This window comes from Callithrix jacchus, chromosome 2 (assembly GCF_049354715.1).
Source record: "Callithrix jacchus isolate 240 chromosome 2, calJac240_pri, whole genome shotgun sequence".
Taxonomy (NCBI): Eukaryota; Metazoa; Chordata; class Mammalia; order Primates; family Cebidae; genus Callithrix; species Callithrix jacchus.
The window spans coordinates 164,192,799-164,219,304 of record NC_133503.1 but is presented as its reverse complement, the minus strand read 5'-3'; the positions used below and the strand labels follow the sequence as shown (position 1 = coordinate 164,219,304).

General features: G+C 38.7%; 1 protein-coding gene across 2 annotated transcripts in view; it reads right to left on the bottom strand.

The window, feature by feature from the left end:
- PLCXD3 (phosphatidylinositol specific phospholipase C X domain containing 3) overlaps window positions 1-26,506 on the bottom strand; it is a 212,505-nt gene that overhangs the window by 77,312 nt on the left and 108,687 nt on the right. For both annotated transcript variants that reach the window (XM_002745023.6, XM_035291621.3), the window contains exon 2: window positions 3,303-4,011. In XM_002745023.6, coding sequence (XP_002745069.1) covers window positions 3,303-4,011 — 709 coding nt within the window. The remainder of the gene's footprint in view (window positions 1-3,302; window positions 4,012-26,506) is intronic.

Below are 26,506 nucleotides of genomic sequence, written 5' to 3'. Positions count from 1 at the left end.
TTGGTTCTATATACGGAGTCTTCATTTCTACTTTTAACGTCCCATTTTCTTCTCCTTCTTCTTTTCTATGATACAGCTCTACTATTCCAGATGTATAAGCCAGAGGCAAGTGAGAAGTTCTGAATTAAAGGACTGAGAGTGGCTTTTAAAAATTAATTCCATGTGCTGTTAATAAGTGTTATCTGAACAAAATTTAAGTGCTTGGAATACATTGTATTAGTTAAATTTAAATAGGATGCATCACTAAAATATTCCTTAGTGCCTTCTTTATATGCTAATTTATACTGTGACTCTATTGGGAGAGTTGTGTAGAATATAATGTTCAGCACCTTCCCGACTGACTTTTCCCCCCACAAATCCTACTTCAGTAGTAGTGTACTAGAGCATGAATAACCAAAAAGCAGTTTAACTACAACTTGAAAACCTCTAAATTACATCAAATGCCCTAAGAGGAAAAAAATGAAAATGATTTATCTTTGAGTAAATTCTTTTGGCTTCTCAAAGGATGATCTCTAAACAGGTAAAATGGGGTACAGTTCTTGGCTAAAATGCAAAGCAAGCATTTAATATGAGTGTTTTCCTAAGCATAGAACTATGCTGGAAGCTAGAAGAGGTCATAGGAAGACTTGCATCATGCCCAAATGTAAAAGTTTAAAAATGAAGTTTCTTTCATTCAAGGTATGGAGAGAATGGAGGGAGTTGGAGTAAGTTCCTTCCCAGGCTCCTGAGATTCTTCAAAATCTGGGGACTCTATGGGATACAGTTAGAAACAGCACATTGTTATACATACACAACTCCCTCACTTTCTAAGTTTGTGAGAAAGGGGTAAATTGTTAATTAACAGAAAAAATAATATTTGTAGAAAGTGGTGCTATAAAGCAAAAAGCCCTCTTGTTTCAATTAACACTTTGTTGGAACTAGCTGAATTTAGGCTTAGGAGGCCGGAGAGAGGTGACTAGTTAGTCATAATCATCTAGAAATGTTAATCTAGTTACGTAATCATCCACAATGTAGGGTCTCAAAGGCAATCTAAGGGTAGAGAAAGAAAAGGGGTGAAAAATGATAAAGAAGGAGAAGATTCAGTCAAAGGATATGAGGCTGAGGTATACAGTGTTCTAGAAGTTGTCAGGGGTTGTTATCCCATGACAGAAGATTTGTAATTAAAGACAAGTCTAAAATTCGATTTTAAATTATATACAATATTGTGATTATAAAACATTCCTGGCCTCTTCAGATATTCAGTAAAATTTAAAAGCCATTGTGGAAATGAGCACGAAGCAAGTTTCATGTCTCAGAATGGGACATGGACAGACTATGAGGGACAGTTGAGCTATAAATGATGTAATCCAGCAGTAGCAAGAGCTCCTAAGAAATGTAGACATTAGCAGAAATCATAGAGAAAGCCATATGCTTTCACAGAGTACACAGTGAATGGTTGGTAATGTTATTTAAATTTTAAGGAACAGAGCAGTCCTGGCTAATGGACCATTTTGAATAACAGAAGAAAGTTATGATTTTATATGGAGGAACATTTCCACTCCAATGACTTGGAGTTTTCACCACCAAGAAATGCCAACAATCCCCAAACGAGTTGGCCTATATTTCTAATGATCAATTAGCCATATCTACTTGAATGCCTTACCAATGCTTTAAATTCAGCATGATCCTGATGGTACCTTCCTCACTTCCTCCCAAGTCCCTGTGCCTTTGTTTACTGACTCTGTGAATGTTTCCATTACCTATCCCATTTATCTGTAACTCTTGTCTCCCATTAGTACCACACAGTGAACTAGTCACCAAATCATTTTAATTTCCACTGCTTCCATATTATCCCCTTCCGTATTTTTTCACTTCCTCAGTTTAGCTTGCATCATCTTGCTGAAACAGTTCTAAGCACCTATTAATTGCTTTCTCTCTCCATTCCATCGATCCTCCAGGCTGCATCAATTATTACATAAAACACAGATCTTGTCAAATCATGCTACTTTTAGACATTATTATCTAGCTCCCCATTGCTCACAGGATGAGGTTATTTGTAGCCTGGTTAAAAGATTTCTGGAAAATGTGTTCTTGTGCTACTCTAAGCTTCATCTCCATTCATTTCCCACCCTACATGCTATGCCACAAGGTCACCCATACTATTTTCATCACCAAATTATTTCTCTTCATCTTTTGTCTTTTCCGAAAAGACCTTGAGTCCTAGCAAAACATTCATGCTCTGTCTCTAGCATAATTCAAAATGTCAATTAAAGATAAAAAGAGATCTTATAAGGATTTGTGTTCTTTCTTCAGATATTTGCATTGTTTAAAATTGTAACTTGATAAATAATATGTATTATTCAGAATGTTGTGTCACACTCATAGGAAAAAGCTGCAATTGCTCAAATCATACCTCACAGGTAATGAACATTCTACATGTTTGGCTGTGCTTGACCAATGAAGTGACCAGTTTCTCAGGGATAAGCATTCCTTATAAGGCAGCATAGGCAGTATAAACGGCATAGGATATAGTTTGAGAATAGAGCTTGAGGATCTGCGTTATAATTCACTGTTGAAGGGGTCTTAGGAAAAAATATATCACTTTTATGAACCTCATTTTTTTTAAATCTGTAAGACAATATCTACTTCTCAGGGTTGTTATGCAGATCAGATGGAATCAGGGATATTAGAAGACGGCAAATGGTAGAGAAGGGGCCTTGTAACCTATAAAGCACTACACAAATGTGGAAAAAAGTGCTATGAAAAGACAACTAGACATGGAGTCAAAATATATGGTGTTATGGGTTGATCTGTGGTCTAGAAAAAGATATGTTAAAGCCCTAGCCCCTGCTACTTGTGAGTGTGACCTTATTTGGAAATTGGTTCCTTGCAGAAGTAAGTAATATGAGGTCATTAGTTCAATACGACTGGTACCCTTATAAGCAAAGGAAAAGACAGAGACACATGAGAAAATGGCATGTGAAAAAGGAGGCAGAGACTGGAGTGATGCATGTGTAAGCCGAGTAACACTCAGGTTTGCCAGCCACCACCAGAACCTAGGAGAGGGGCATGGAACAGATTATCTCCTAGAGTCCTCAGAAGGAACTGACTCTGCTGACACTCTGATTTTAGACTTCTAGCCTTCAGAACTGTAAGATAATACAGTTTGGTTGTTTTAAGATACCCCATTTGTGTTACTTTGTTATTGTAGCCCTGGGGAGCTAATATACATAGGTGTAAATTTTAGCTTCTTCAATTACGACCTCTATGAATTCAAGTTAAATTATTTGAGGTTTCCCCCCTAACATTTTAAAGACACTTACCTTTCTGTGATTGTTTCTCTGAGGCCACTTGCCACCCCTTTGACCACAGTGCTAGCTTTGGGGGTCAGCACCACCTGAGATATAAAAAACGAGCCCTTCTTTCTTCTCTCAGTGATGGATGCTTGAAGAAACTGGATCAATTTCTCCGGGTCTGTGGTGTTGGCCCAGGGTGCTGGCATCATCTGCCCAGGCCACAGAAAGGGCACTTCCAGAGCCACTGGACTATGGTAGAAGACCAGCACTTGATAGTCCTTCTCCCACAGGTACTTTAAACTAACTTCTTGGGCAAAAATCGCTGGGCACATTTTATTTCCATAGATGTCTTTCAGCATCTGGACTAGTTTTTCATGGTGATATTTCTGCATCCCGTAAAAGTGGTTGAAGTCCAAGAACACTACCTCCTTATGGTGATCTGTGAGGAATGCATTGATCTCCTCAAGGCCTTCATTGACTTTGGCACTGAACAAACCATGAGCAAAATAGAGTTCATTGTCGGGGTCTCTGGGCTTGGTGGAAATTCGAAGATCAAAATAACGAATCCCAGCTCCTAGCTGACCAGTAAAATTCATTGTCTGAGTGGCTAACCATTTCCGCATGAGCTTTTTGGCCACCGTTCCAAACACAGAGACAAAATTCTGGACAGTTTCTGGCTGTTCAGGACCTACTGGAGAGGCTTCATCAATGTAGAAGCTGAAGGAATCATGAGACCCTAGGAGAATAAAAAGGCATAATGTGGTTAATTTCCAAGCCTTTGCCCATTCCAAATTCTTTCCCTCTTGCAATATCCATACCTCTCCCTCAAATGAGCCACAGGAAATACTAAGAATTTTTTTTTTTTTGAGACGGAGTTTCGCGCTTGTTACCCAGGCTGGAGTGCAATGGCGCGATTTCGGCTCATGGCAACCTCCGCCTCCTGGGTTCAGGCAATTCTCCTGCCTCAGCCTCCTGAGTAGCTGGGATTACAGGCACGCGCCACCATGCCCAGCTAATTTTTTGTATTTTTAGTAGAGACGGGGTTTCACCATGTTGACCAGGATGGTCTCGATCTCTTGACCTTGTGATCCACCTGCCTCGGCTGCCCGAAGTGCTGGGATTACAGGCTTGAGCCACCGTGCACGGCACGCATTTTATTTCTTAAATCCTCCTTTAATTTTTGGCATAACCCGCTGAAGAGCTAAAATTAAATTAACATATCCTGGATGCTTCACACATTAGAGGGTAGATATGGTTTAAATTCTGACACCCTTCCCTGTGTCATGACCCTGTCCTAGTACCATCTTCCCCATCTGTTACTCAGGCTTCCCCTGAGTGCACTTTGTTTCTGCATTCCTGATCTCCCCTCCTTGAGACACATAATTTCCTAGTTCTTTCACTCCCTAACCCAAAACTCACATACATATAAATACACGCAAACACACACAAGAACCTTAAGTTTATCTGTACAACACTTCAGGGCCTTGGTCTGATAAGCTATCGGAAGCATTCTTGCTTCAGTGATGCAATACATACCTATGTCTTATTCTTTCTCTCTCTCTCTCCAGCTTTAATAGCCCGTAACAATCACAAGTGCCCACATTTCACATACCATGGTAGGTTGTTAAAGAAAATACTTTGCAAAACATTTTGATACCCTGAAAATCATAACCTTTAAAATTTGGATAAGTTCTCAGAATGATTTGCTTTTTCAAAAGCAATAAAAGATAACCCAAATATACAGAAATGCCACATTTAATTTAATCTGAAACTATTTGCCTTATCTTTAGTAGATGGTATGGCAAGAAAATGTCAGCCCTTTCTGAATAAGCAAAGCTGGGAGTTTGGTTCTGATTGGCAAATTTTAATAGGCATTTAAATTGCCGCATACTGATTTATTGGTTGCTATTCAGTTGTCTGCTAATTTAAATGAAAGCTAAACAAATGGTGCTATAGGTCAATATATACAGAGAAGTAAATATTCTCCCACAGGTACTTTAACCTGTATTTCTAGCTAAAAGATAGAGATAAAACAAACTTAAGAATAATTATAATTAAATGATCTAAGATTAGAGGAGGTAATAAATTTATTTAAATATGAATTAAAAATAAATTTAAACTCTCAAAGTAAGAGTTAAAATAGTTAGTTTCCAGGCACATGAAGGGAAATGTGGATGAAAATAATTGGTTACTTCTGTATTCTAGTAGAAATTATACTTGGAGGCAGGCAAAAAGAAAATTAAGTATAACTAGATTTCTTTTACTATAAATGAGTGGTTCTTTGTTTTCAATAAGGCTTTAGTTTCAGCTTTCTATTACATAGTTATGTGGCAAGTAAAAAGAAAATTTTAAAAGCAAGGAAATCACCACTTTTGAAAATACTGTGGAAGGCTACTGTACTTTCTAAATTATATTATTTGTTGAATTTCATGGAAAGTAGCTTCTTACAGTCAAAATAAGGGAATGTTAAAAATAAACCAGAAGCAGCAGCCAATGGTGACTTCACCGGTAGGTGTTTTGAGGTAGATGATTCTGAGGTGTAACCACACATCTGGTGTAAAATGCTGCTTCATACTGTAAATGTTATTAGAAAATAAAATCAACTGATACAAAACAGTATCTATGCATTTTGCAAGAAAATGTATAATCTCATGTTTGCTAAAAATGAATATTTTGATGACTTTTAATTTTATTTAGACTAGTACTTCCGAATTTCAACGTTTTCACTGAATCAGTAAGTTTTCTATTTGTTTGAATGTAAAGCAAAAATACAGCAGTATTTCCTAACCATTCAATCAATAATCAAGAGGAAAAGCCTAACCCTATGTCTTTAAAGCCAGGAGTCCCCTTTGTTCTTGAACTTTTCTGCTATTGAACTTTCTGTTCTTGAACTTTTCCGATATTTTGCTTCTATACTGACTTGGTAATTCTGGGTTTCTGACCTTTTATTCTTCTCTCATCCAACATCTCAAACTCATATTTTGGACCTGGTACTTAGTGTCACTCCTCTGGTGTTGAATTTAGCTTCTCATCTTTGGGTTCCATTTGCCCTCTCTCCTCAGACAAGGGCTAACCACTCCCATTATGAACCCAGTCCCATCAAGCTTGGTTGCTTTGGCTCTTAATAAGTAAATGTAATCAGAGCAGCTTTAATTTAATTTCTTGGAAACAAACACTTTAATTTGTTTCTCCTCAGTGTGATAAATGGTTCCCTCATTCAGGCACTGGGGAAGCACACTTCTAAGATGGCACCTAACAATCCTTGCCCTCCTGAATTCACATCCCTCTCTGTGAGTGTGGGCTTTGCAGAGTGTGTTCTCTTTCTGGGTCCACCAGGGGAGTGTAGTTTTAAGGGTAAGAACTTCCTAGCACCATGGCCCTCCCCCATCTCTCTCTGTCCGGGAGATTTAACGGTTTATATTTGAATATCATGGGCACAGGAAGAAACTAAGGGTCAATCACTCCAGCAGAAGTTCTAAGGAACTCCTTTCAATGGCCAGGGATCTTAGAGAAGGTGAAGGTTCCTTCCAGGTTAAAAGTCCCAGTTTTCCACACCCCTTCAGACTCCATGTTTGGGTCCCCTTCCACAAACACTCCCTTCATGGAAGCTATCTTTCTCTCTCCTGAATTTCCCATCTGGGGTCCCCTTCCACACTATCTCATGGAAGCCTGTCTTCCCCTCCTAAACTCCATCTCTCTCTCTCTATTGCCTTCCACTCAGTGTGGAAGCTGCTTTTCTCTTTCTGGATTCTCTTACTCAGTGTGAGAGCTGTTTCTTTCTCTCTTCTTCTCCTTTTTCTCTAAATAAATCACTTTCTACAAACACTGTTGAGTCCAGCATTCACGTTGCACTGTGCCGTGGTCCCCTCTCTCATTCTTGAGAGGGCAGGCCAAGAACCTGGAGAAACAGCCTCTCAGGGGAGCTGAGGGCACCCTGAACCCCAATATTATAGGCTGAACCTATGACCTGCTTCTAATGAATTACATAAAATAAATATGATGGGATCCCACTTCTGAGATTAGGTTACAAAAGGTTATTACTTCTGTCTTGTTACTTTTTTCCTTGCTTTGATGAGTGAACTGCCATGTTGGAGAGGCCCATGTGACACAGAGGTGGGAGTGGCCCTCAGCCAACAACCAGCTAGGAGCAGAGGTCTTTAGACTAATAGCTCTCAGGGAATTGAATCCTGTTAACAGCCAATGGTAAGCTTGGAAACAGATCCTGCCTGAGTGAGATCTTGATTGCAGCTCTGTGAGAGAGACTGAATCAGGGAACCCAGTTGAGTAATGATTAGATTTCTGATCCATAGAAGTACACAGAAACTCTGTGTTGTTTTAAGCCACTAAATTCAGGGGTAATTGTTACACAGCATTAGTTAACTAATACAGGCCATAACATCTCTTTGGAGTTAATGAAGGGACATGTGGCCAATAGATCCCACTGGCTAAAAGGAGAAGTTGAAATTTCAAAGAAGACAAATTACCTATGTTTAGTTATGGCCATGTTTGTATGCTTGAAAACTGTATCGGGTATGAGAAAAAATTTAAAAGTTGGTTTAGAAAATATTCTTGAATTCACAAATGGAGTTTCTTTTTCCTGCATACTGTTATGGATGATCTGAGATGTCATCTGGCCTAACCACTTGGCACATAGCATCAATTTTATTTATTTTTATTTTTTTATTTCTTCTTTTTTTTTTGAGATGGAGTTTCACTCTTGTTACCCAGGCTGGAGTGCAATGGCGTGATCTCGGCTCACCACAACCTCCACCTCCTGGGTTCAGGCAATTCTCCTTCCTCAGCCTCCTGAGTATCTGGGATTACAGGCACGCGCCACCGTGTCCAGCTAATTTTTTGTATTTTTAGTAGAGACAGGGTTTCACCATGTTGACCAGGATGGTCTCGATCTCTTGACCTCATGATTCATCTGCCTCGGCCTCCCAAAGGGCTGGGATTACAGGCGTGAGCCACAGCATCAATTTTATTACCTTAGCAGTATAGAATGTGTGTAACTATTTTTATATTTTATGATTTCCAGGACTTAACTTTTCATCCTGCCATTTGGTGTGCTGGGAAGATTGCCCCTAAAACATCCTTCTGGTGATAAGACCTATATAATCCCTCCCCTTGAGTGCAAGGTCTCTGATTTCATATTGTTCTTGTGATTATGTCACATTATATCAAAATGCGATTTAAAAATGTGTAATTAAGGATCTTTTCAGTTGTCTCTTAGTTAATCAAAAAGAGATTATTCTGAGTGGGCCTGACATGAGCAGACAAGCTCTTAAAAAAGGAAAAATCAGCAACAGTTATTTTCCTGTTGGTCTTATAGAAGCAAAATGCAATGTTGTAGAGAAGGCCATATGGCAATGGAAGTCATTAAAAGCACACTAAAGTGGTATAAAATTAATTTAAACTGAAAGCATGAGAACAATCAGCAGCAACAGAAAAAATATTATTCAAACTTAAGCAGACCCACCTGAAAATATAGTTGCCCTTGCCTACCCTTCTGATTGAAAACAAGACTGATTCTTATCATCAAAAGTGCAAATTTAGGAGTCCATAAGCACCATAAAGCCCAGTAGACCATTTCATACTTTTCCAATTAAAAGCTTAACTTTTTGTTAAGTTTAGTATATGAGCCTTTATTTCTGGTTTTTCAGGGAGTTACTCCTCACTGAGTATTCCCATCTGCATACCATGCATGTATAAATAAACTGTGTTTTCCTCTGTTAATCTGTCCATTGACAGTTAGTTTGCAGGCCACTAATCACTGGACCCAGGATATAAGGAAAAGGGTTTTTTTCAAAATCTAGTGAACACTAAGTAGCCCCTAGGAGCTGAAGTCTGAGGTGCTACAACTCAAGAAACTACGTTCTGTCAATAACCATCAAGCTTGCAAAATGAACCTTAGCCTCAAAGGAGATTGCAGTCTTTGTCAGCATTCTGATTTCGGCCTGGTGTGATCCTGAGCAGAGGACCCAGCTAATGCATATCCATAGTCCTATTTATAGAAGCTGTGAGAAATTTGTACTATTTAAGCTACCATATTTGTGGTCATTTTAATGCAACAATAGAAAACTGACACATTTGGATGCTACTTAAGATCATCTGTATATGTAGTGTCACAAGTATTACAGCACGGTTGAGACAACTAGTGAAAGTATCTGTAATTTTTAGACTTCATGTGAAGAGGGATATGAATGACTTGAAGCAACTACATCATTCTGATTAAGGACCCCCAGTAACTGGAAGTAAGTTAGTCTCTCTGTGTAAAAAATCATATTTACCACTAATTCTATTTTGTAAATGTTTTCTTCAAGTAAAATGATCTACCTGATGGAAATAAATTGTTATTTTTTTAACTAATGAATTATTCATTCAGTAAAACATTTATCAAGCACTTACTATAGGTGCTGCTATTATGCTAAGTATCAGACAAGCATTGTTCTCATCCTCATAAATTTACAGATTAATATGTGATGCACATAAATAACTATAGTACAGTTGGCAATGATTTTTTAGGGACCATTGGGTAGCATAGGGTAGAAAGGAGAAAATGTGTGATAACTGATTATTAATATCATGGGCTTATGCAAATAATTTTTTAAAAACTAGACTAAATTCAAAAGCAGCCTTGCTTTTTGGGTTTAATGATAAATGGCTCTTGGGAGCCACACTAAACAGGGTACAGAATGGGAGCATTTGCATCTGGATAATTTTGCCTTAGTTTCTTACTGTGGGCTAGTTGGAAACTAAAAAAATAATTAGATACAACCCTTGCCCTCAAGAGTCTCATAATTTAATTAGAGAAGTTAGGCATAGACACAACATATAATTCCTTATACCAAATAGCATACCCTTCATTCTTTCCACAGACATTTACTGAGCATCAACTGTGTTCAAGGCACTTAAATTAGACAGTGGAAGGTAAAGACAATCAATTTGGATGTGGAAGGAAAACATTTGCACTTCTATTTTTCTATATTTATCTTGCAATAATAAAAATTAAACATTAATAACATTTTACATAGGTACTGCCACTGTCACTTCCAAGATAGACAAATATCATATTCAACTCTCAAGGTATTTTTAAAATATAATGGGAATTTCACTGCCCTGAATGGTACCCTCATTCATTTGACCAGATTGTGCTGCATTGCAGTTTGCTGTAATATCTTGGCTGGTTAAATAGACTTTAGACTTGAAGAGTTTAATTACCCAAGCACTCCCAAAATAGACATGTGGTTTTAGAAGTTTTTTTCTTTTTCATCAAAAAGGGCCAGATTAAAGATAATTCAATTAAGTAAATAAGAAAACTAAAACTGATACTATACTTTTATTATGAGCTTTTCATTAGTCATATTACTGTATTATAATTTTAGTTAATAGAAACACAACCAAAATAATATGAAATTACCAAGATGACTACATGTGTGAATTCACTTTTACTATTGTTAACTATGAACCTCACTCTAAGTATGTGTCATGTTTTGTAATACCATTTCATAATAGACTAATTCCACAATAATATGTTTTAAAATAGCATATATTTTACACTTTATTAGTATAGTAATGCTTGTGTAATTTATATAGAAATGTATTTATAATATTTATACATATATACAAGCACACTCATAAAATCTATGAATAAATATATTATGGTTACTTGCTTGATTTTTTTTTTTAGCTGATAGGACGGCCTCTAATTTAGTACAGTGGAATGATTAGACTGTAGGAACTAAGTAAAAATGGCTCAAATTAGAAACTACTGGAGACAGAGAAACCAGTTAAAGCCTACTGATGTGCTAGTGATTTGAGATATAGAGCATCTCTGAGAAATAAAACATACTGAAAAAATTCAGTGCTTCTCCCCATGTTACAAGATACTGGCATCAAAAAAAAAAAATCACACAACGAATGCCATTCTTTACTACTTCCTTTGTTCCCAAATCCCTACTTGGAAGTAAGATTTAGCAATGTGAGAGTAATTAAGCAGAATACCTCCTTCCTCCAGATACCAAAACAGATGCACAAGAAGACATGGCTGAGTTTCTGAGCAACAAGTATTAACTTACAAAGCACAAGGTAAGCTTTACTGTGTTCTTTGCAATTGAAGTCAAATATTCCAACATGAGAAGAGCCTCTGTGCACATAGACAAAGATACCCAAGTCAAGGCTCCCGTGTGCTTTCAGCAGTGAAAATAGTCACACATCTGGGGATTCGGTCAGTCAACACCATGTCTGCTGTTGATATTGGTAATAGTAACTATCAGAAACTTGAGAGGTGAAAGAAGATCTCCATAGAAAAGGAAATCATAGTATAATTTTTGTGATGAATTTGTGTTTCTTTTAAATTTCCTAAATTTCTAAAAATATTCACATCATATACATTTTATATAACTTTCAGTTAACTAGAATTTTTTTACATGGACGTGTTCCTTTGAAAATTATTATATGTATAATGTATTATTTTATTATATGTATAATGTATTATATGTATAATGTGCATACGATAAAATGTATTCATTTAAAGTATGCAATTCAGTGAGTTTGACAAATGTATGCATCCAAGTAATTACCACCACAATCAAGATATAGCATATTTCCACCACAAAGGTCATCCCTAGTGACCCTTTGTAGCGAATTCCCCATATCTACCCCCAGATCCAGGGAACAACTAATTTTCTATATATCACCTTAGGTTAGTTTTGACTTCTCTGTAATTCCATATAAATGACATATGCAATATGCATTCTTTTCCTGGCTTCTTTTCCTTAGAGTATATATTTTGAGATTCATCCTATGTTATTGCATGTATCAGTAGTTTTTGTTTTTTTGCTTTTTATTGCCATCATATTTCAACAGTATTCCATCACATTTGCATACATCAGAATTTAACCGTTCATTTGTTTTTGAGCATTTGGGTGGTTTCCATTGTTAACTGTTCTGAACAAAACTGCTCGTTGCTGAGTATTTTTTTCTAGAGACATTTCTCTTTAATTTTTCTTGTATTCGTCCAAGGAGTAGAATTGCTAGGATAAATGGTATTTGTTTTATATTTTAATAAATTGCCAAATTTCCCAAAGAGATGGTCTCATTTTATATTTCTTCCAGCAATATATTAGAGTTCCAATTACTCCACATGGTCCCAACACTTGATAATGTGAGTCTTTTTAGTATTAGTCATTTGAGTGGGTGTGCACTGGTATCTCATAGTGACTTTAATTTTCAAATCTCTGACAAATAAAGATGTTAAGAATCTTTCTGGGAGAGAGGAGGACCAAGAGGGTGGAATAGAAAGCTCCTCAAATTGTCCTTCATGCGAGGACACCAAGTTAACAACTATCTACACAGAAAAAAACAAACCAAAAAAACCAAAACACCTTCATAAGAGCCAAAAATCAGAAGAGCACTTATAGTACCTGATTTTAACTTCATATTGCTGAGAGAGGCACTGAAGAGATAGAAAAAACAGTCCTGAATTATGGACACCACCCTTCCCCACCCTTGTGGCAGTGGCTTGGTGAAGAGAATATCTCTGGGTACTAGGGGAAGAAGAAGACAGCAATTATGAGGCAGTGAACTTCATGTTGTCCTGTTACAGCAGAAAGGAAAATTGGACAAAAATCAGCTGATGCTTGCTTGCTAAGGGAGCATTTAAATCAACCCTAGCCAGAGGAGGAATTGCAGATCCCAGTGGTCCAAACCTGAGTGCCTGCAAACCTCACCACCAAGGGCTATAGCACTGAGTCTCAAAGTAAACATAAAAGGCAGTCTAGACCAGGAGGACTGCAATTCAGGCAAGTCCTAGAGCTGAATTTGGCCCAGAGACAGTGGACTGAGGGGGCACATGACACACTGAAACATCAGCTGTGGAAACCAAGAGTGCTGATGTTACCCCTCTCTTAACCTCAGGCTGCACAGCTTAAGGCTCCGGAGGAAACCTCTTCCTTCCTTTGAGGAGAGAAGGAAGAGTTGAGAGGACTTTGTCTTGCATCCTGGATACCAGCTCAGCCACAGCTGGATTGAACACCAGTCAGTGCCATGAGGTCCCCATTTCAGCCCTAGATCCCAGATGACATTTCTAGACACACCCTGGGCCAGAAGGGAGCCTGCTGCCTTGAAGAAAAGGATGTAGTCCTGCCAGCATTCATCACCTGCTAACTGAAGAGTCCTTGGGTCCCAAGTAACCAGCAGTGATATCCAGGTATTACATCAAAGGCTTCGTGTGAGCCACTGAGACTTGCTGGCTTCAGGTGAGTCTCAGCTCATTACCAGCTGTGGTGGCTACTGGGCAAATTCCTTCTTTTTGAGAAAAGCAGAGGGGAAAGTAAAGGAGACTTTGTCTTGAACCTTAAAGTATAAGCTCTGCCAGCAGAGCTATAGGGGTAGAGCACCAAGCAGGCTCTTGGGGCCCTCAGTTTCAGGAATTGACTCTTGACTAGCATTTCTGGACATGCCCTGATTCATACGGGAGCCCATTACCCTAAAGAGTGAGTCCCAGACCAGGCAGCATCCACCACAAGCTGATTTAAGAAACCCTGGGCCTTAAGGAAACACCACCAGTAGTATGGCAGTACTCCTCATGATCTGGGGTGGCTGTGGTGGCTATGGATGAGGCTCCTCTGCCTTTGGAAAAGACAGGGAAGTGTGATAGTGACTGCATTTTGTAGTTTTAGTGCTGGCTCAACTGCAACACAGTAGAACACAAGGTAGACCTGTAAGGTTTTTGATTCTAGTCTCTGACTCTTGAACAGCACTTCTGGATCCAGCCAGGGCCTGGCGTATCTCTCTGCTCTGAAGGGAAGGATACAGGCCTGGTTGGCTTTGCCACCTGCTGATTGTACAGCCCCTGGGCATTGAGTGAACATAGGCAGTAGCCAGGGAGTGGTTACAGCCAGCGCTTTTCTGACTTTAGGTCTGACTCAGCACAGTCATAATAGTGATTGCCAAAGGAGTGCTTCTGTCACTTCATCCCCAGATTTAAGTGGCTCGGAATAGAGAGAGAGAGACTCTGTAAATTTGGAAGAAAGTAAGAGAAGAGAACAAAAGTCTCTGCCTGATAATCCAGAGAATTATCCTGGATCTGGATCAAGACAATCGAGGTGGTACCTATACAAGTATGCAGGAATCACAGTGTTACTGGGCTTGGGGTGCTCCCTAAAGCAGATACCACTTAGATCACAATACCCAAGTGCTGTCAAACATCTGGAAAACCTCCCCAAAAAGGATGGTTACAAACAAACTCAGAGAGTGAAGACTACAATAAATACCCAACTCCTCAATGCCTAGACACTAAAAAATATCTACTGGCATCAACATCATCCAGGAAAACTTGACCTCATCAAATTAACTAAATAAGGCACCAGGGACTAATCCTGGAAAACAGAGATATGTGAGCTTTCACACAGAGAATTCAAAATAGCTGTGTTGAGGAAACTCAAATTCAAGATAACACAGAGAAGAAATTCAGAGTTCTTTCAGATAAATTCAACAAAGACATGGAAATAATTAAAAAGAATCAAGCTGAAATTCTGAAGCAGAAAAACACAATTGGTATGCTAAAGAATGCATTGGGATTCTTAAATAACATGATTAATCAAGCAGAAGAAATAATTAGTGAGCTTAAAGACAGGTTACTTGAAAGAATACAGCCATAAAAGACAAAAAAAAAAAAAAAAAAAAACAATGAAGCACGTAAACAGGATCTAGAAAATAGCCCCAGAAGGGCAAATCCAAGATTTGTTGACTTTGAAGAGAAGCTGGAGAAAGATATAGGGGTAGAAAAATTATTCAAAGGGATAAATTTTATTAAGTTAAAGTTTATTCGAAGGGAGAACTTTCCAAACCTAGAGAAACAATCAATGTCCAAATACAAGATAGTTATAAACACCAAGCAGATTTAACCTGGAGAAGACCACCTCAAAGCATTTAGTCATCAAGTTTCCAAAGTTCAGGAATAAAGAAGGAATCCTAAAAGTACCAACTAAAAAAAATAACATATAATGGAGCTCCAATATGTCTGGCAGCAGACTTTTCAATGGAAACTTCATGGGCTAGGAGAGAGTGGCATCACATATTTAAAGTGCTGAAGGGAAAAGCTTTACCCTAGAATAGTATATATGGCAAAAAATATCTTTGAAACATGAAGCATAAATGAAGACTTTCCCAGACAAATAAAAGGTGAAATATAATCCACACCAGACCCACCTTAGAAGAAATATCAGAATCCTTCAAACAGAAAGAAAAGGACATTAATGAGCAATAAATTATCACCTGAAGGTACAAAACTCACTGGTAATAGTAAATGTGCAGAAAAACAGAATATTATAAAACCATCACTGTGGTGTGTAAAGTACTCTTATCCTACGTAAAAGAAAACTAAATGACAAACCAATGAAAAATAATAACTACAACAATGTTTCAAGACATAGTACAATATGAATGGAAACAACAAAAAGTTAAAAAGCAGGGAGACAAAGTTAAAGTAGAATTTTTATTAGTTTTCTTTTTGCTTGTTTATGCAAATTGTACTAAGTTATCAGATTAAAATAATGAGTTATAACATAGCATTAGTAAGCCTCATAGTAATCTGAAACCAGAAAACATACAATGGATACACAAAAAACAAAAAGCAAGAGAAACTAAAACATATCACCAGAAAAAAATCACCTTTGCTAGAGGAAGACAGAAGGGAAAAAAGAAGTAGAGAAGACCATAAAACAACCACAAAACAAAACAAACAATAAAATGGCAGTAGTAAGTTCTTACTTACTGTTAATAACATTGAATGTGAATGGAGTAAACTCTCCAATCAAGACATAGATCATTTAAATGAATGGAAAAACAAGACCTTTTGATCTGTTGTCTACAAAATACACACTTTACCTGTAAAGACACACATAGAATGAAAATAAAAGAATGGAGAAAGATATTCCATGCCAATGGAAACCAAAAAAAAGAGCAGGAATAGCTATAGTTATATTAAACAAAATGGATTTTAAGACAAAAAACTAAAGAGACAAAGAAGGACACTACATAATGATAAAAGTGTTAATTTAACAAGAGTATATAACAATTTAAAATACATATGCACTCAACAGTAGATAACCCAGATATGAACATGAAATATTATCAGAGCTAAAGAGAGATATAGGCCCTAACAAAGTAATAGCTGGAGACTTCAACACCACACTTGCAGCACTGGACAGATTGTCCAGACAGAAAATAAAAAATGAAACTTGTTGGATTTGATCTGCACCATAGACCAAATGTATCTAATAGATATTTACAGAAAATCTCATTCAGAGCTGCAGAATACACATTCTTTTCCTCAGCACACTGATATATTATCAAGGATATATAATATGTTAGGTCACAAAACAAATCTTAAAACATTCAAAAACAATTTAAATAATATCAAGCATCTTCTCTGACCACAGCGGAAAAAAACTAGATTTTAATAACGAGGAATTTTGGAAACTATAAAAATACATAGGAATTCAAGCATACACTTCTGAATGATCAATGTATCAATGAAAACATTAAAAAGGAAATTGAAAAATGTATTGAAACAAATGGTAATGGAAACACAACATACCCAATCTATGAGATAAAGCAAAAGTAGTACTAAGATGGAAATTTATAGATGTGCCTACATCAAAGAAAAGGAAAAACTTCAAATGAATAATCTAACAGTGCACCTTAAATAACTAGAAAAGTATGAATAAATCCAAACCCATAATTAAGAAATAATATGAGAGGAGTAATAAATGAAATTGAAATGAAAAAATAAAAAATATCAATGGAACAAAAAGTCAAGTTTTGAAAAGTTAAACAAAATTGAGAAACCTTTAGCCAAACAATGAAAAAAGGGGAGACTAAATAAATAAAATTAGTAATTAAAAAGGAAACATTATAACTGATACTGAAGAACTTCAAAGACTCATTAGCAGCTACTAGGAGCATCTACATGCCAATAATTTGGAAAATCTAGAAATGGAAAAATTCCTAGATACATTCAACCTAGCAAGATTGAACCAAAAGAAATCCAAAACCTGAACAGACCAGTAACAAGTAATGAGATTGAAGCTATAATAAAAAGTCTTCAACTAAAGAAAAGCTTGGGACCTGATGGCTTCACCACTGAATTCTACCAAATATTTAAAGAAGAATTAACATCAATCCAACTCAAACTATTCTGAAAAATAAGAGGGGAGGGAATATTTCCAAACGCATTCTATTAGGCCAGTATACCTGATTCTAAATCCAGACAAAGACACATAAAACAAAAACAACAATACCACCCAACTACAGGCCAATATCTCTGATGAATATTGATACAAAAATCTTCAGAAAAATACTAGGAAATTGAATTCAACAATACATTAGAAAAATCATTCACCATGATTGATATGGTTTGGCTCTGTGTCCCCACCCAAATCTTATGACAAATTGTAATTCCCAATGTTGGGGGAGGAACTTGGTGAGAGGTTACTAGATCATGGCAGTGGATTTCCCCCTTGCTGTTCTCATGGTAGTGAGTTCTCAAGAGATCTGGTTGTTTAAAAGTATGTAGCACTTTCCACTTCTGTCTCTCTTTCTCCTGCTCCACCATGGTAAGACATGCTAGCTTCCCCTTCACCTTTCACTATGTTATAAGTTTTCTGAGGCTTCCCAGCCAAGTTTCATTTACAGCCTGTGGAACTGTGAGTCAATTAAACCTCTTTTCTTCATAAATTACCCAGTCTCAGGTAGTTTTTTACAGCAATGTGAGAATGGAATAATACAAAAAATTAGTACCAGAGAAGTAGGGCATTGCTATAAAGATATCTGAAAATGTGGAAGGCATCTTAGAACTGTGCAACAGATGAGTTTAGAACAGTTTGGAGGGATCAGAAAAAGACAGGGAAAGGAACTTTGGAACTTTCTAGAGATGTGAATGGTTTTGATCAAAATGCTGATAGTGATATTGACAGTAAAGTCAAAGCTGTGGTGATCTTAGATGGAAATGAGGAACTTATTGAAAACTGGAGCAAAGGTCATACTTGCTATGCTTTAGCAAAGAGACTGGCAGCATTGTGCCCTGCTCTAGAGATCTTTGGAACTTTGAACTTGAGAAAGACAATTTAAGGTATCTGGCAGAAGACATTTCTAAGTAGCAAAGCACTCCAGATGTGGTCTGACTGCTTTTAAAAGCCTACAGTAATTTGCATAAACAAAGAAATGACCTGAAAATATAACTTATATTTAAAAGGAAAGCAGAGCATAAAAGTTTGCACAATTTGCAGCCCAAACATGCAGTAAAAAAGAAAAACCCAATTTCAGACAAGGAATTCAAGGCTGCAGAAATTTACATAAGTAAAGAAGAACTAAATGTTAATAGCCAAGGCAATGGAGAAAATACTTCAAAGGTATTTGAGAGACCTTTGTGGCAGCCTCTCCCAATACAGGCCTGGAAGCCAAGGAGAAAAACATGGTTTCTTGGGCCAGGCCCATGCCCTGCTACTCTGTGCAGTCTTGGGACTGGAAACCCTGCATCTCAGCTGCTCTAGCTCTAGCCATGGTGACAAGGGGTCAAGGTACAGCATGGGACCTTGCCTCAGAGGGTGCAAGCCCCAAGCCTTCATGGCTTTCACATGGTTTTGGGCCTGCAGGTGCACAGGAGGCAAGAGTTGATGTTTGGGAACTTCTGCCTAGACATCAGATGATGTATGAAAACACTTGGATGTCTAGGCAGAAGTCTGCTGCAGGGGTAGAGCCCTCCTAGTACAGGATAATCTGTACCAGGACAATGCATAGGGGAAATGTGGGTTTGAGCCACCACAGAGAGTCCCCACTGGGGCCCTGCCTAGTGGAGCTGTGAGAAGAGGGACACATCCTCCAGACCCCAGAATGGTAGATCCACTGATAGTTTGCAGTGTGTGCCTGGAAAAGCTACAGTTACTCAATGCCAGCTTGTGAAAGCAGCCATGGGGACTGCATTCTGCAGAGCCACAGGTATGGAACTGCCAATGCTTGGGAGCCCACCCCTTGCATCAGTGCGGCCTGGATGTGATACATGGGGTTAAAGAGGATTATTTCAGAGCCTTAAGATCTAATGAATACCCTCCTGGGTTTTGGACACTTGCATGGGCTCTGTAGCCCCTTTGTTTTGGTCAATTTCTCCTTTTTGGAATGGGAGGATTTATCCAATGCCTATATCACCATTGAATCTTGGAAGTAACTGACTTGTTTTTTATATTACAGGATTATAGCTGGAAGGGACTTACCTTGTTTCAGATTTGGACTTAGAATTTTGAGTTAATGCTAGAATTAGTTAAAATGTTAGAGGGCTGTTGGGAAGGCATGTCTATGTTTTGAAATGTGAGAAGAACATGAGATTTGAGAGGGACAAGAAACAGAATAATATGGTTTGGCTTTGTGTCCCCATCCAAATCTTATGTTGAAATGTAATCCCCAGTGTTGTGGAAGGGACCTGGTGGGAGATATTAAAATCATGGGGATAAATTCCTCCCTGCCTGTTCTTTTAATAATTCGTGATTCCTCATGAAATCTGGTTGTTTAAAATTGTGTAGAACTTTCCCCTTTCCTCTCTCCTGCTCTGCCATAGTAAGATGTGCTTGATTTCCCTTTGCCATCTGCAATGATTGTAAGTTTCCTGAGGCCTCCAAGCCATGCTTCCTGTATAGCCTGTGGAATTGAGTCAATTAAACTTCTTTTCTTTATAAGTTATCCAGTCTCAGGCAGTCCTTTATAGCAATGGGAGGAAAGACTAAGGTAATGACCAAGTGGAATATATCCCTGAAATGAAGTAGAGCTCAACATATGCAAATCAATCAACATGGTATATCATATCAACAGAATGAAGAATAAAAACTATATGAGCATTTCAGTTGATGCTGAAAAAACATTCAATAAGATTCAACATCTCTTTATGATAAAATCCCCAAAAACAGGGGATAGAAGGAACTTATCTCAACATAATAGCCATATATGAGAGACTCATAGCTAGTGGGTCTTCATGATACTGAATGAAGAAAAACTGAAAGTCTTTCCTCTAAAATCTAGAACATGACAAGGATGCCTACTGTCAGCACTGTCATTCAATATAGTACTGGAAGCCCTAGCTAGAGCAATCAGACAAGAGAAAGACATAAAGGAGGGGGGAGGACTCAAGATGGCGCTGTGAGAACAACCCAGGATTGGAGCTCTCGTTGAATCCGCAAACGGTGAGTCGGAGCTGCATTTCCAGACTGATCTTTGTTGCCCACAGAACGGGGAAACTCCCAAGTATAAAAAAGACACGGGACGCCAGGCAGTAGGTCTGCCTGGCGAAGCCGGCAGCCGGGGCGGCGGCGGCCGGCCCTACCCAGCAATCCCCACAGGGCGCGCTTGTCCGGGTGCCCTGTTGAACTGGCAACCTGAGACTTGAGAGGGCTGGACTTGAGACTGAACGAGACTTGGACAGTAGGCCAGCCCAGGGGATTGCAGGGACAGATCGTTTGGGACACCCAGTGGGACGAACAAAACCGTGATTTCAAACTATCCCGAGCAGACAGTCCGAGACGCTCTGTGGGGGAGGGGCGTCCACCACTACCTAGGCAACCCGCCCCAACTGAGATACACTCCCACTGCTGAAACAGCCAGCCGTTGCCGAGGCAACCCGTCCCTACTGAGATACACGCCCACTGCTGATGCAGCCTGCCGTTACTGAGGCAACACGCTACAATGAAGAGACTCCGCCGCAGGGCGCGGCGGAGACCACAGCAGAGCCTGCAGGAACAGGGCGAATCACACAACAGTAGGGCGGAGCCTCGGCAGGCAAACAGTGGCTAGTCTGCCTTCTAGCTGGGCAGGACACCTCAGCGGACATCAAAAAATAAAGCCCGAACCCCCCAACACAGAGCATTTGAGAAAAAAAGGGTTTTTTTTTAATGAGCTCTGTTGCAGCAGAATCAAACATAGGAGCCTAACAGCCCTGAATGAACAACAGAGCTCACAGCTCAGCAATTGAGCTCCAAAAAACTACAGACTGTCTCCTCAAGCAGCTCCCTGACCCCTCTATATCCAAAAGACTGACATTTGGCAGGCATCATCCTGGGACAAAGATAGCAGAAAAAGAAATGGGTAGCATCCCGCACTGTGCCGCAGATGCTAGAGGTGCACCCCAGACAAGCAGGGCTTGGAGTGGACCCCAGCAGTCATACAGTGAAGGGGATAGGCTGGTAGAAGGAAAACCAAGTAACAGAAATACTTCATAATCAACATTCTGGGTGTCCACTCAGAGACCCAATCGAAAAGTCAGCAACTACGCAGACGACAAGCGGATAAACCCACAAAGATGGGAAGAAACCAGCGAAAAAAGGAGAAAAACACCCGAAACCAGAACACCTCACCTCCTAGAAAGGACCAAAACTCCTCACCAGCAAGGGAGCAAAGCTGGACGGAGAATGACTGTGAAGAAATGACAGAATTAGACTTCAGAAGGTGGATAATGAGAAACTTTTGTGAGCTAAAAGAACATGTATTAAATCAATGCAAAGAAACTAAGGAACTTAAAAAAAGATATGAGGAAATGATAAAAGAATGGATAACTTAGAGAGGAATATGAATGAATTAAAGGAGCTGAAAAACACAATACGAGAATTTCGCGAAGCATGCACAAGTTTCAATAGCCGAATTGACCAAGCAGAAGAAAGAATATCTGAAGTCGAAGACCAACTCAATGAAATAAAACGAGAAACCAAGATCAGAGAAAAAAGCGCAAAAAGGAATGAACAAATTCTCCAAGAAATGTGGGACTATGTGAAAAGACCTAACCTACGTTTGATAGGTGTACCAGAAGGGGATGAAGAGAATGAATCCAAGCTGGAAAATACTCTTCAGGACATCATCCAGGAAAACTTCCCCCACCTAGCAAGACAGGCCAACACTCAAATGCAGGAAATACAGAGAACACCACAAAGATATTCTGCAAGAAGAGCAACCCCAAGGCACATAATCGTCAGATTCAACAAGGTTGAAATAAAGGAGAAAATACTAAGGGCAGCCAGAGAGAAAGGTCGGGCCACCCACAAAGGGAAGCCCATCAGACTCACAGCAGATCTCTCGGCAGAAACACTACAAGCCAGAAGAGAGTGGGGGCCAATATTCAACATTCTTAAAAAAAAGAACTTTCAACCCAGAATTTCATATCCAGCCAAACTGAGCTTCATAAGTGAAAGAAAAATAAAATCCTTTGCAAACAAGCAAGTACTCAGATATTTTGTCACCACTAGGCCAGCTTTACAAGAGCTCCTAAAAGAGGCACTACACATAGAAAGGAACAACCAGTACCAGCCATTCCAAAATCACACTAAAAGTTAAAGAGCATCAACATAATGAAGATTCTACAACAACTAACAGGCAAAACAGCCACTTAGCATCAAAATGGCAGTATCAAATTCACACATAACAATATTAACCCTAAATGTAAATGGACTAAATGCACCAATCAAAAGACACAGACTGGCAAATTGGATAAAAATTCAAAACCCATCAGTGTGCTGTATCCAGGAAACCCATCTCACATGTAAGGATACACAAAGGCTCAAAATAAAGGGATGGAGGAAGATTTACCAAGCAAATGGAGAGCAAAAAAAAAGCAGGAGTTGCAATTCTCATCTCTGATAAAATAGACTTTAAAGCAACAAAGATCAAAAGAGACAAAGAAGGCCATTACATACTGGTAAAAGGATCGATAAAACAAGAAGAGCTAATGATCCTAAACATATATGGACCCAATGCAGGAGCACCCAGATACATAAGGTAAGTTCTTAATGACTTACAAAGAGACTTCAACTCCCACACAATAATAGTGGGAGACTTTAACACTCCACTGTCAATATTAGACAGATCAACCAGACAGAAAAATCAACAAGGATATCCAGGGCTTTAACTCAGACCTGGAGCAAGCAAACCTGATAGACATTTACAGAACTCTCCACCCCAAATCCACAGAATATACATTCTTCTCAGCACCACATCACACCTACTCTAAAATTGACCACATAATTGGAAGTAAAGCACTGCTCAACAAATGCAAAACAACTGAAATCATAACAAACAGACTTCAGACCATAGTGCAATCAAGTTAGAACTCAGAATTCAGAAACCAACCCAGAACCGCACAGCTTCATGGAAACTGAACAACTGGCTCTTGAATGTTGACTGGGTAAACAATGAAATGAAGGCAGAAATAAAGAAGTGCTTCAAAACCAATGAGAACGAAGACACAACATGCCAGAACCTCTGGGACACATTTAAAGCAGTCTCTAGAGGAAAGTATATAGCAATAAGTGCCCATATGAGGAGAATGGAGAGATCCAAAATTGACACCCTATCGGCAAAATTGAAAGAGCTAGAGGAGCAAGATCAAAAAAACTCAAAACCCAGCAGAAGACAAGAAATAACTAAGATCAGAGCTGAACTGAAGGAGTTTGAGACACGAAAAACCCTTCAAAAAAACAATAAATCCAAGAGCTGGTTTTTTGAAAAGATCAATAAAATAGACATACTACTAGCCAGATTGATTAAAAATAAAAGAGAGAACAACCAAATAGATGAATAAAAAATGATAAAGGGGAAAACACCACAGATTCCACAGAAATTCAAACCATCATCAGAGAATATTACAAATAACTCTATGCACATAAACTAGTAAACCTGGAAGAAATGAATAAATTCCTGGACTCCTGTGTCCTCCCAAGCCTAAACCAGAAGGAAACTGAAACTATGAATAGACCAATAACAAGGTCAGAAGTCGAGGCAGCAATTAAGAGCCTACCACACAAAAAAAGCCCAGGTACAGACGGGTTCACAGCCGAATTCTACCAGACACACAAAGAGGAGCTGGTACCATTCCTTCGAAAACTATTTCAAACAATCCAAAAAGAGGGAATCCTTCCCAAATCATTTTACGAGACCAACATCATCCTGATACCAAAACCCGGCAGAGACCCAACAAGAAAAGAAAACTTCAGGCCAATATCCATGATGAACATAGATGCAAAAATCTTCAATAAAATATTGGCAAGCCGAATGCAACAGCAAATCCAAAAACTTATTCACCATGATCAAGTAGGATTCATCCCAGGGATGCAAGGCTGGTTCAACGTACGCAAGTATATAAACGTAATTCACCACATAAACAGAACCAAAAACGAAAACCACATGATTATCTCAATTGACGCAGAGAAGGCATTCGACAAAATTCAACAGCCCTTTATGCTAAAAACCCTCAATAAACTCGGTATCAATGGAACGTATCTCAAAGTAATAAAAGCTATTTATGACAAACCAACAGCCAATATCATACTGAATGGGCAAAAACTGGAAGCATTCCCTTTGAAATCTGGCACTAGACAAGGATGCCCTCTTTCACCACTCCTATTCAATATAGTACTGGAAGTTCTAGCCAGAGCAATCAGGCAAGAAAAAAGAAATAAAGGGTATTCAAATAGGAAAGGTGGAAGCCAAATTGTCTCTATTTGCAGATGACATGATAGTATACCTAGAAGACCCCATCACCTCAGCCCAAAAACTCCTGAAACTGATAAGCAACTTCAGCAAAGTCTCAGGATATAAAATCAATGTGCAAAAATCACAAGCATTCGTTTACACCAATAATAGACTTAAAGAAAGCCAAATCAAGAATGAACTGCCATTCACAATTGCTACAAAAAGAATAAAATACCTTGGAAGACAGCTCACAAGGAACGTAAGGGACCTCTTCAAGGAGAACTACAAACCACTGCTCAACGAAATCAGAGAGGACACAAACAGATGGAGAAACATTCCATGTTCATGGTTAGGAAGAATTAATATCGTGAAAATGGCTATACTGCCCAAAGTAATTTACAGAATCAATGCTATACCCATCAAGCTACCATTGACTTTCTTCACAGAACTGGAAAAAACCACCATGAACTTCATATGGAACCAAAAGAGAGCCCGCATAGCCAAGTCAATTCTAAGCAAAAAGAACACAGCGGGGGTCAGCACACTACCAGATTTCAAACTATACTACAAGGCTACAGTAATCAAAACAGCATGGTACTGGTACCAAAACAGAGATATAGACCAATGGACCAAAACAGAGGCACTGGAGGCAACACAACATATCTACAACTATACAATCTTTGATAAACCTGACAAAAACAAGCAAGGGGGAAAGGATTCCCTGTTTAACAAATGGTGTTGGGAAAACTGGCTAGCCATGTGCAGAAAGCAGAAACTGGACCCCTTCCTGACACCTTACACTAAAATTAACTCCAGATGGATTAAAGACTTAAACATAAGACCTGGCACCATAAAAACCCTAGAAGGAAATGTAGGCAAAACTATCCAGGACATAGGAGTAGGCAAGGACTTTATGAACAAAACACCAAAAGCATTGGCAACAAAAGCCAAAATAGACAAATGGGACCTAATGAAACTCCTCAGCTTCTGCACGGCAAAAGAAACAGTCACTAGAGTGGATCAGCAACCAACAGAATGAGAAAAAATTTTTGCAGTTTACCCATCTGACAAAGGGCTGATATCCAGAATTTACAAAGAACTCAAACAGATTTACAGGAAAAAAACAAACAAGCCCATTCAAAAGTGGGCAACGGATATGAACAGACACTTTACGAAAGAAGACATATATGAGGCCAACAATCATATGAAAAAATGCTCATCATCACTGGTCTTCAGAGAGATGCAAATCAAAACCACATTGAGATACCATCTCACGCCAGTTAGAATGGCGATCATTAAAAAATCTGGAGACAACAGATGCTGGAGAGGATGTGGAGAAAAAGGAACACTTTTACACTGTTGGTGGGAGTGTAAATTAGTTCAACCATTGTGGAAGACAGTGTGGCGATTCCTCAAGGCCTTAGAAATAGAAATTCCATTTGACCCAGCAATCCCATTACTGGGTATATATCCAAAAGACTATAAATCGTTCTACTATAAGGACACATGTACACGAATGTTCATTGCAGCACTGTTTACAATAGCAAAGACCTGGAATCAACCAAAATGCCCATCGATAATAGACTGGATTGGAAAAATGTGGCACATATACACCATGGAATATTATGCAGCAATCAGAAATGATGAGTTTGTATCGTTTGTAGGGACATGGATGAATCTGGAGAACGTCATCCTCAGCAAACTGACACAAGAACAGAAAATGAAAC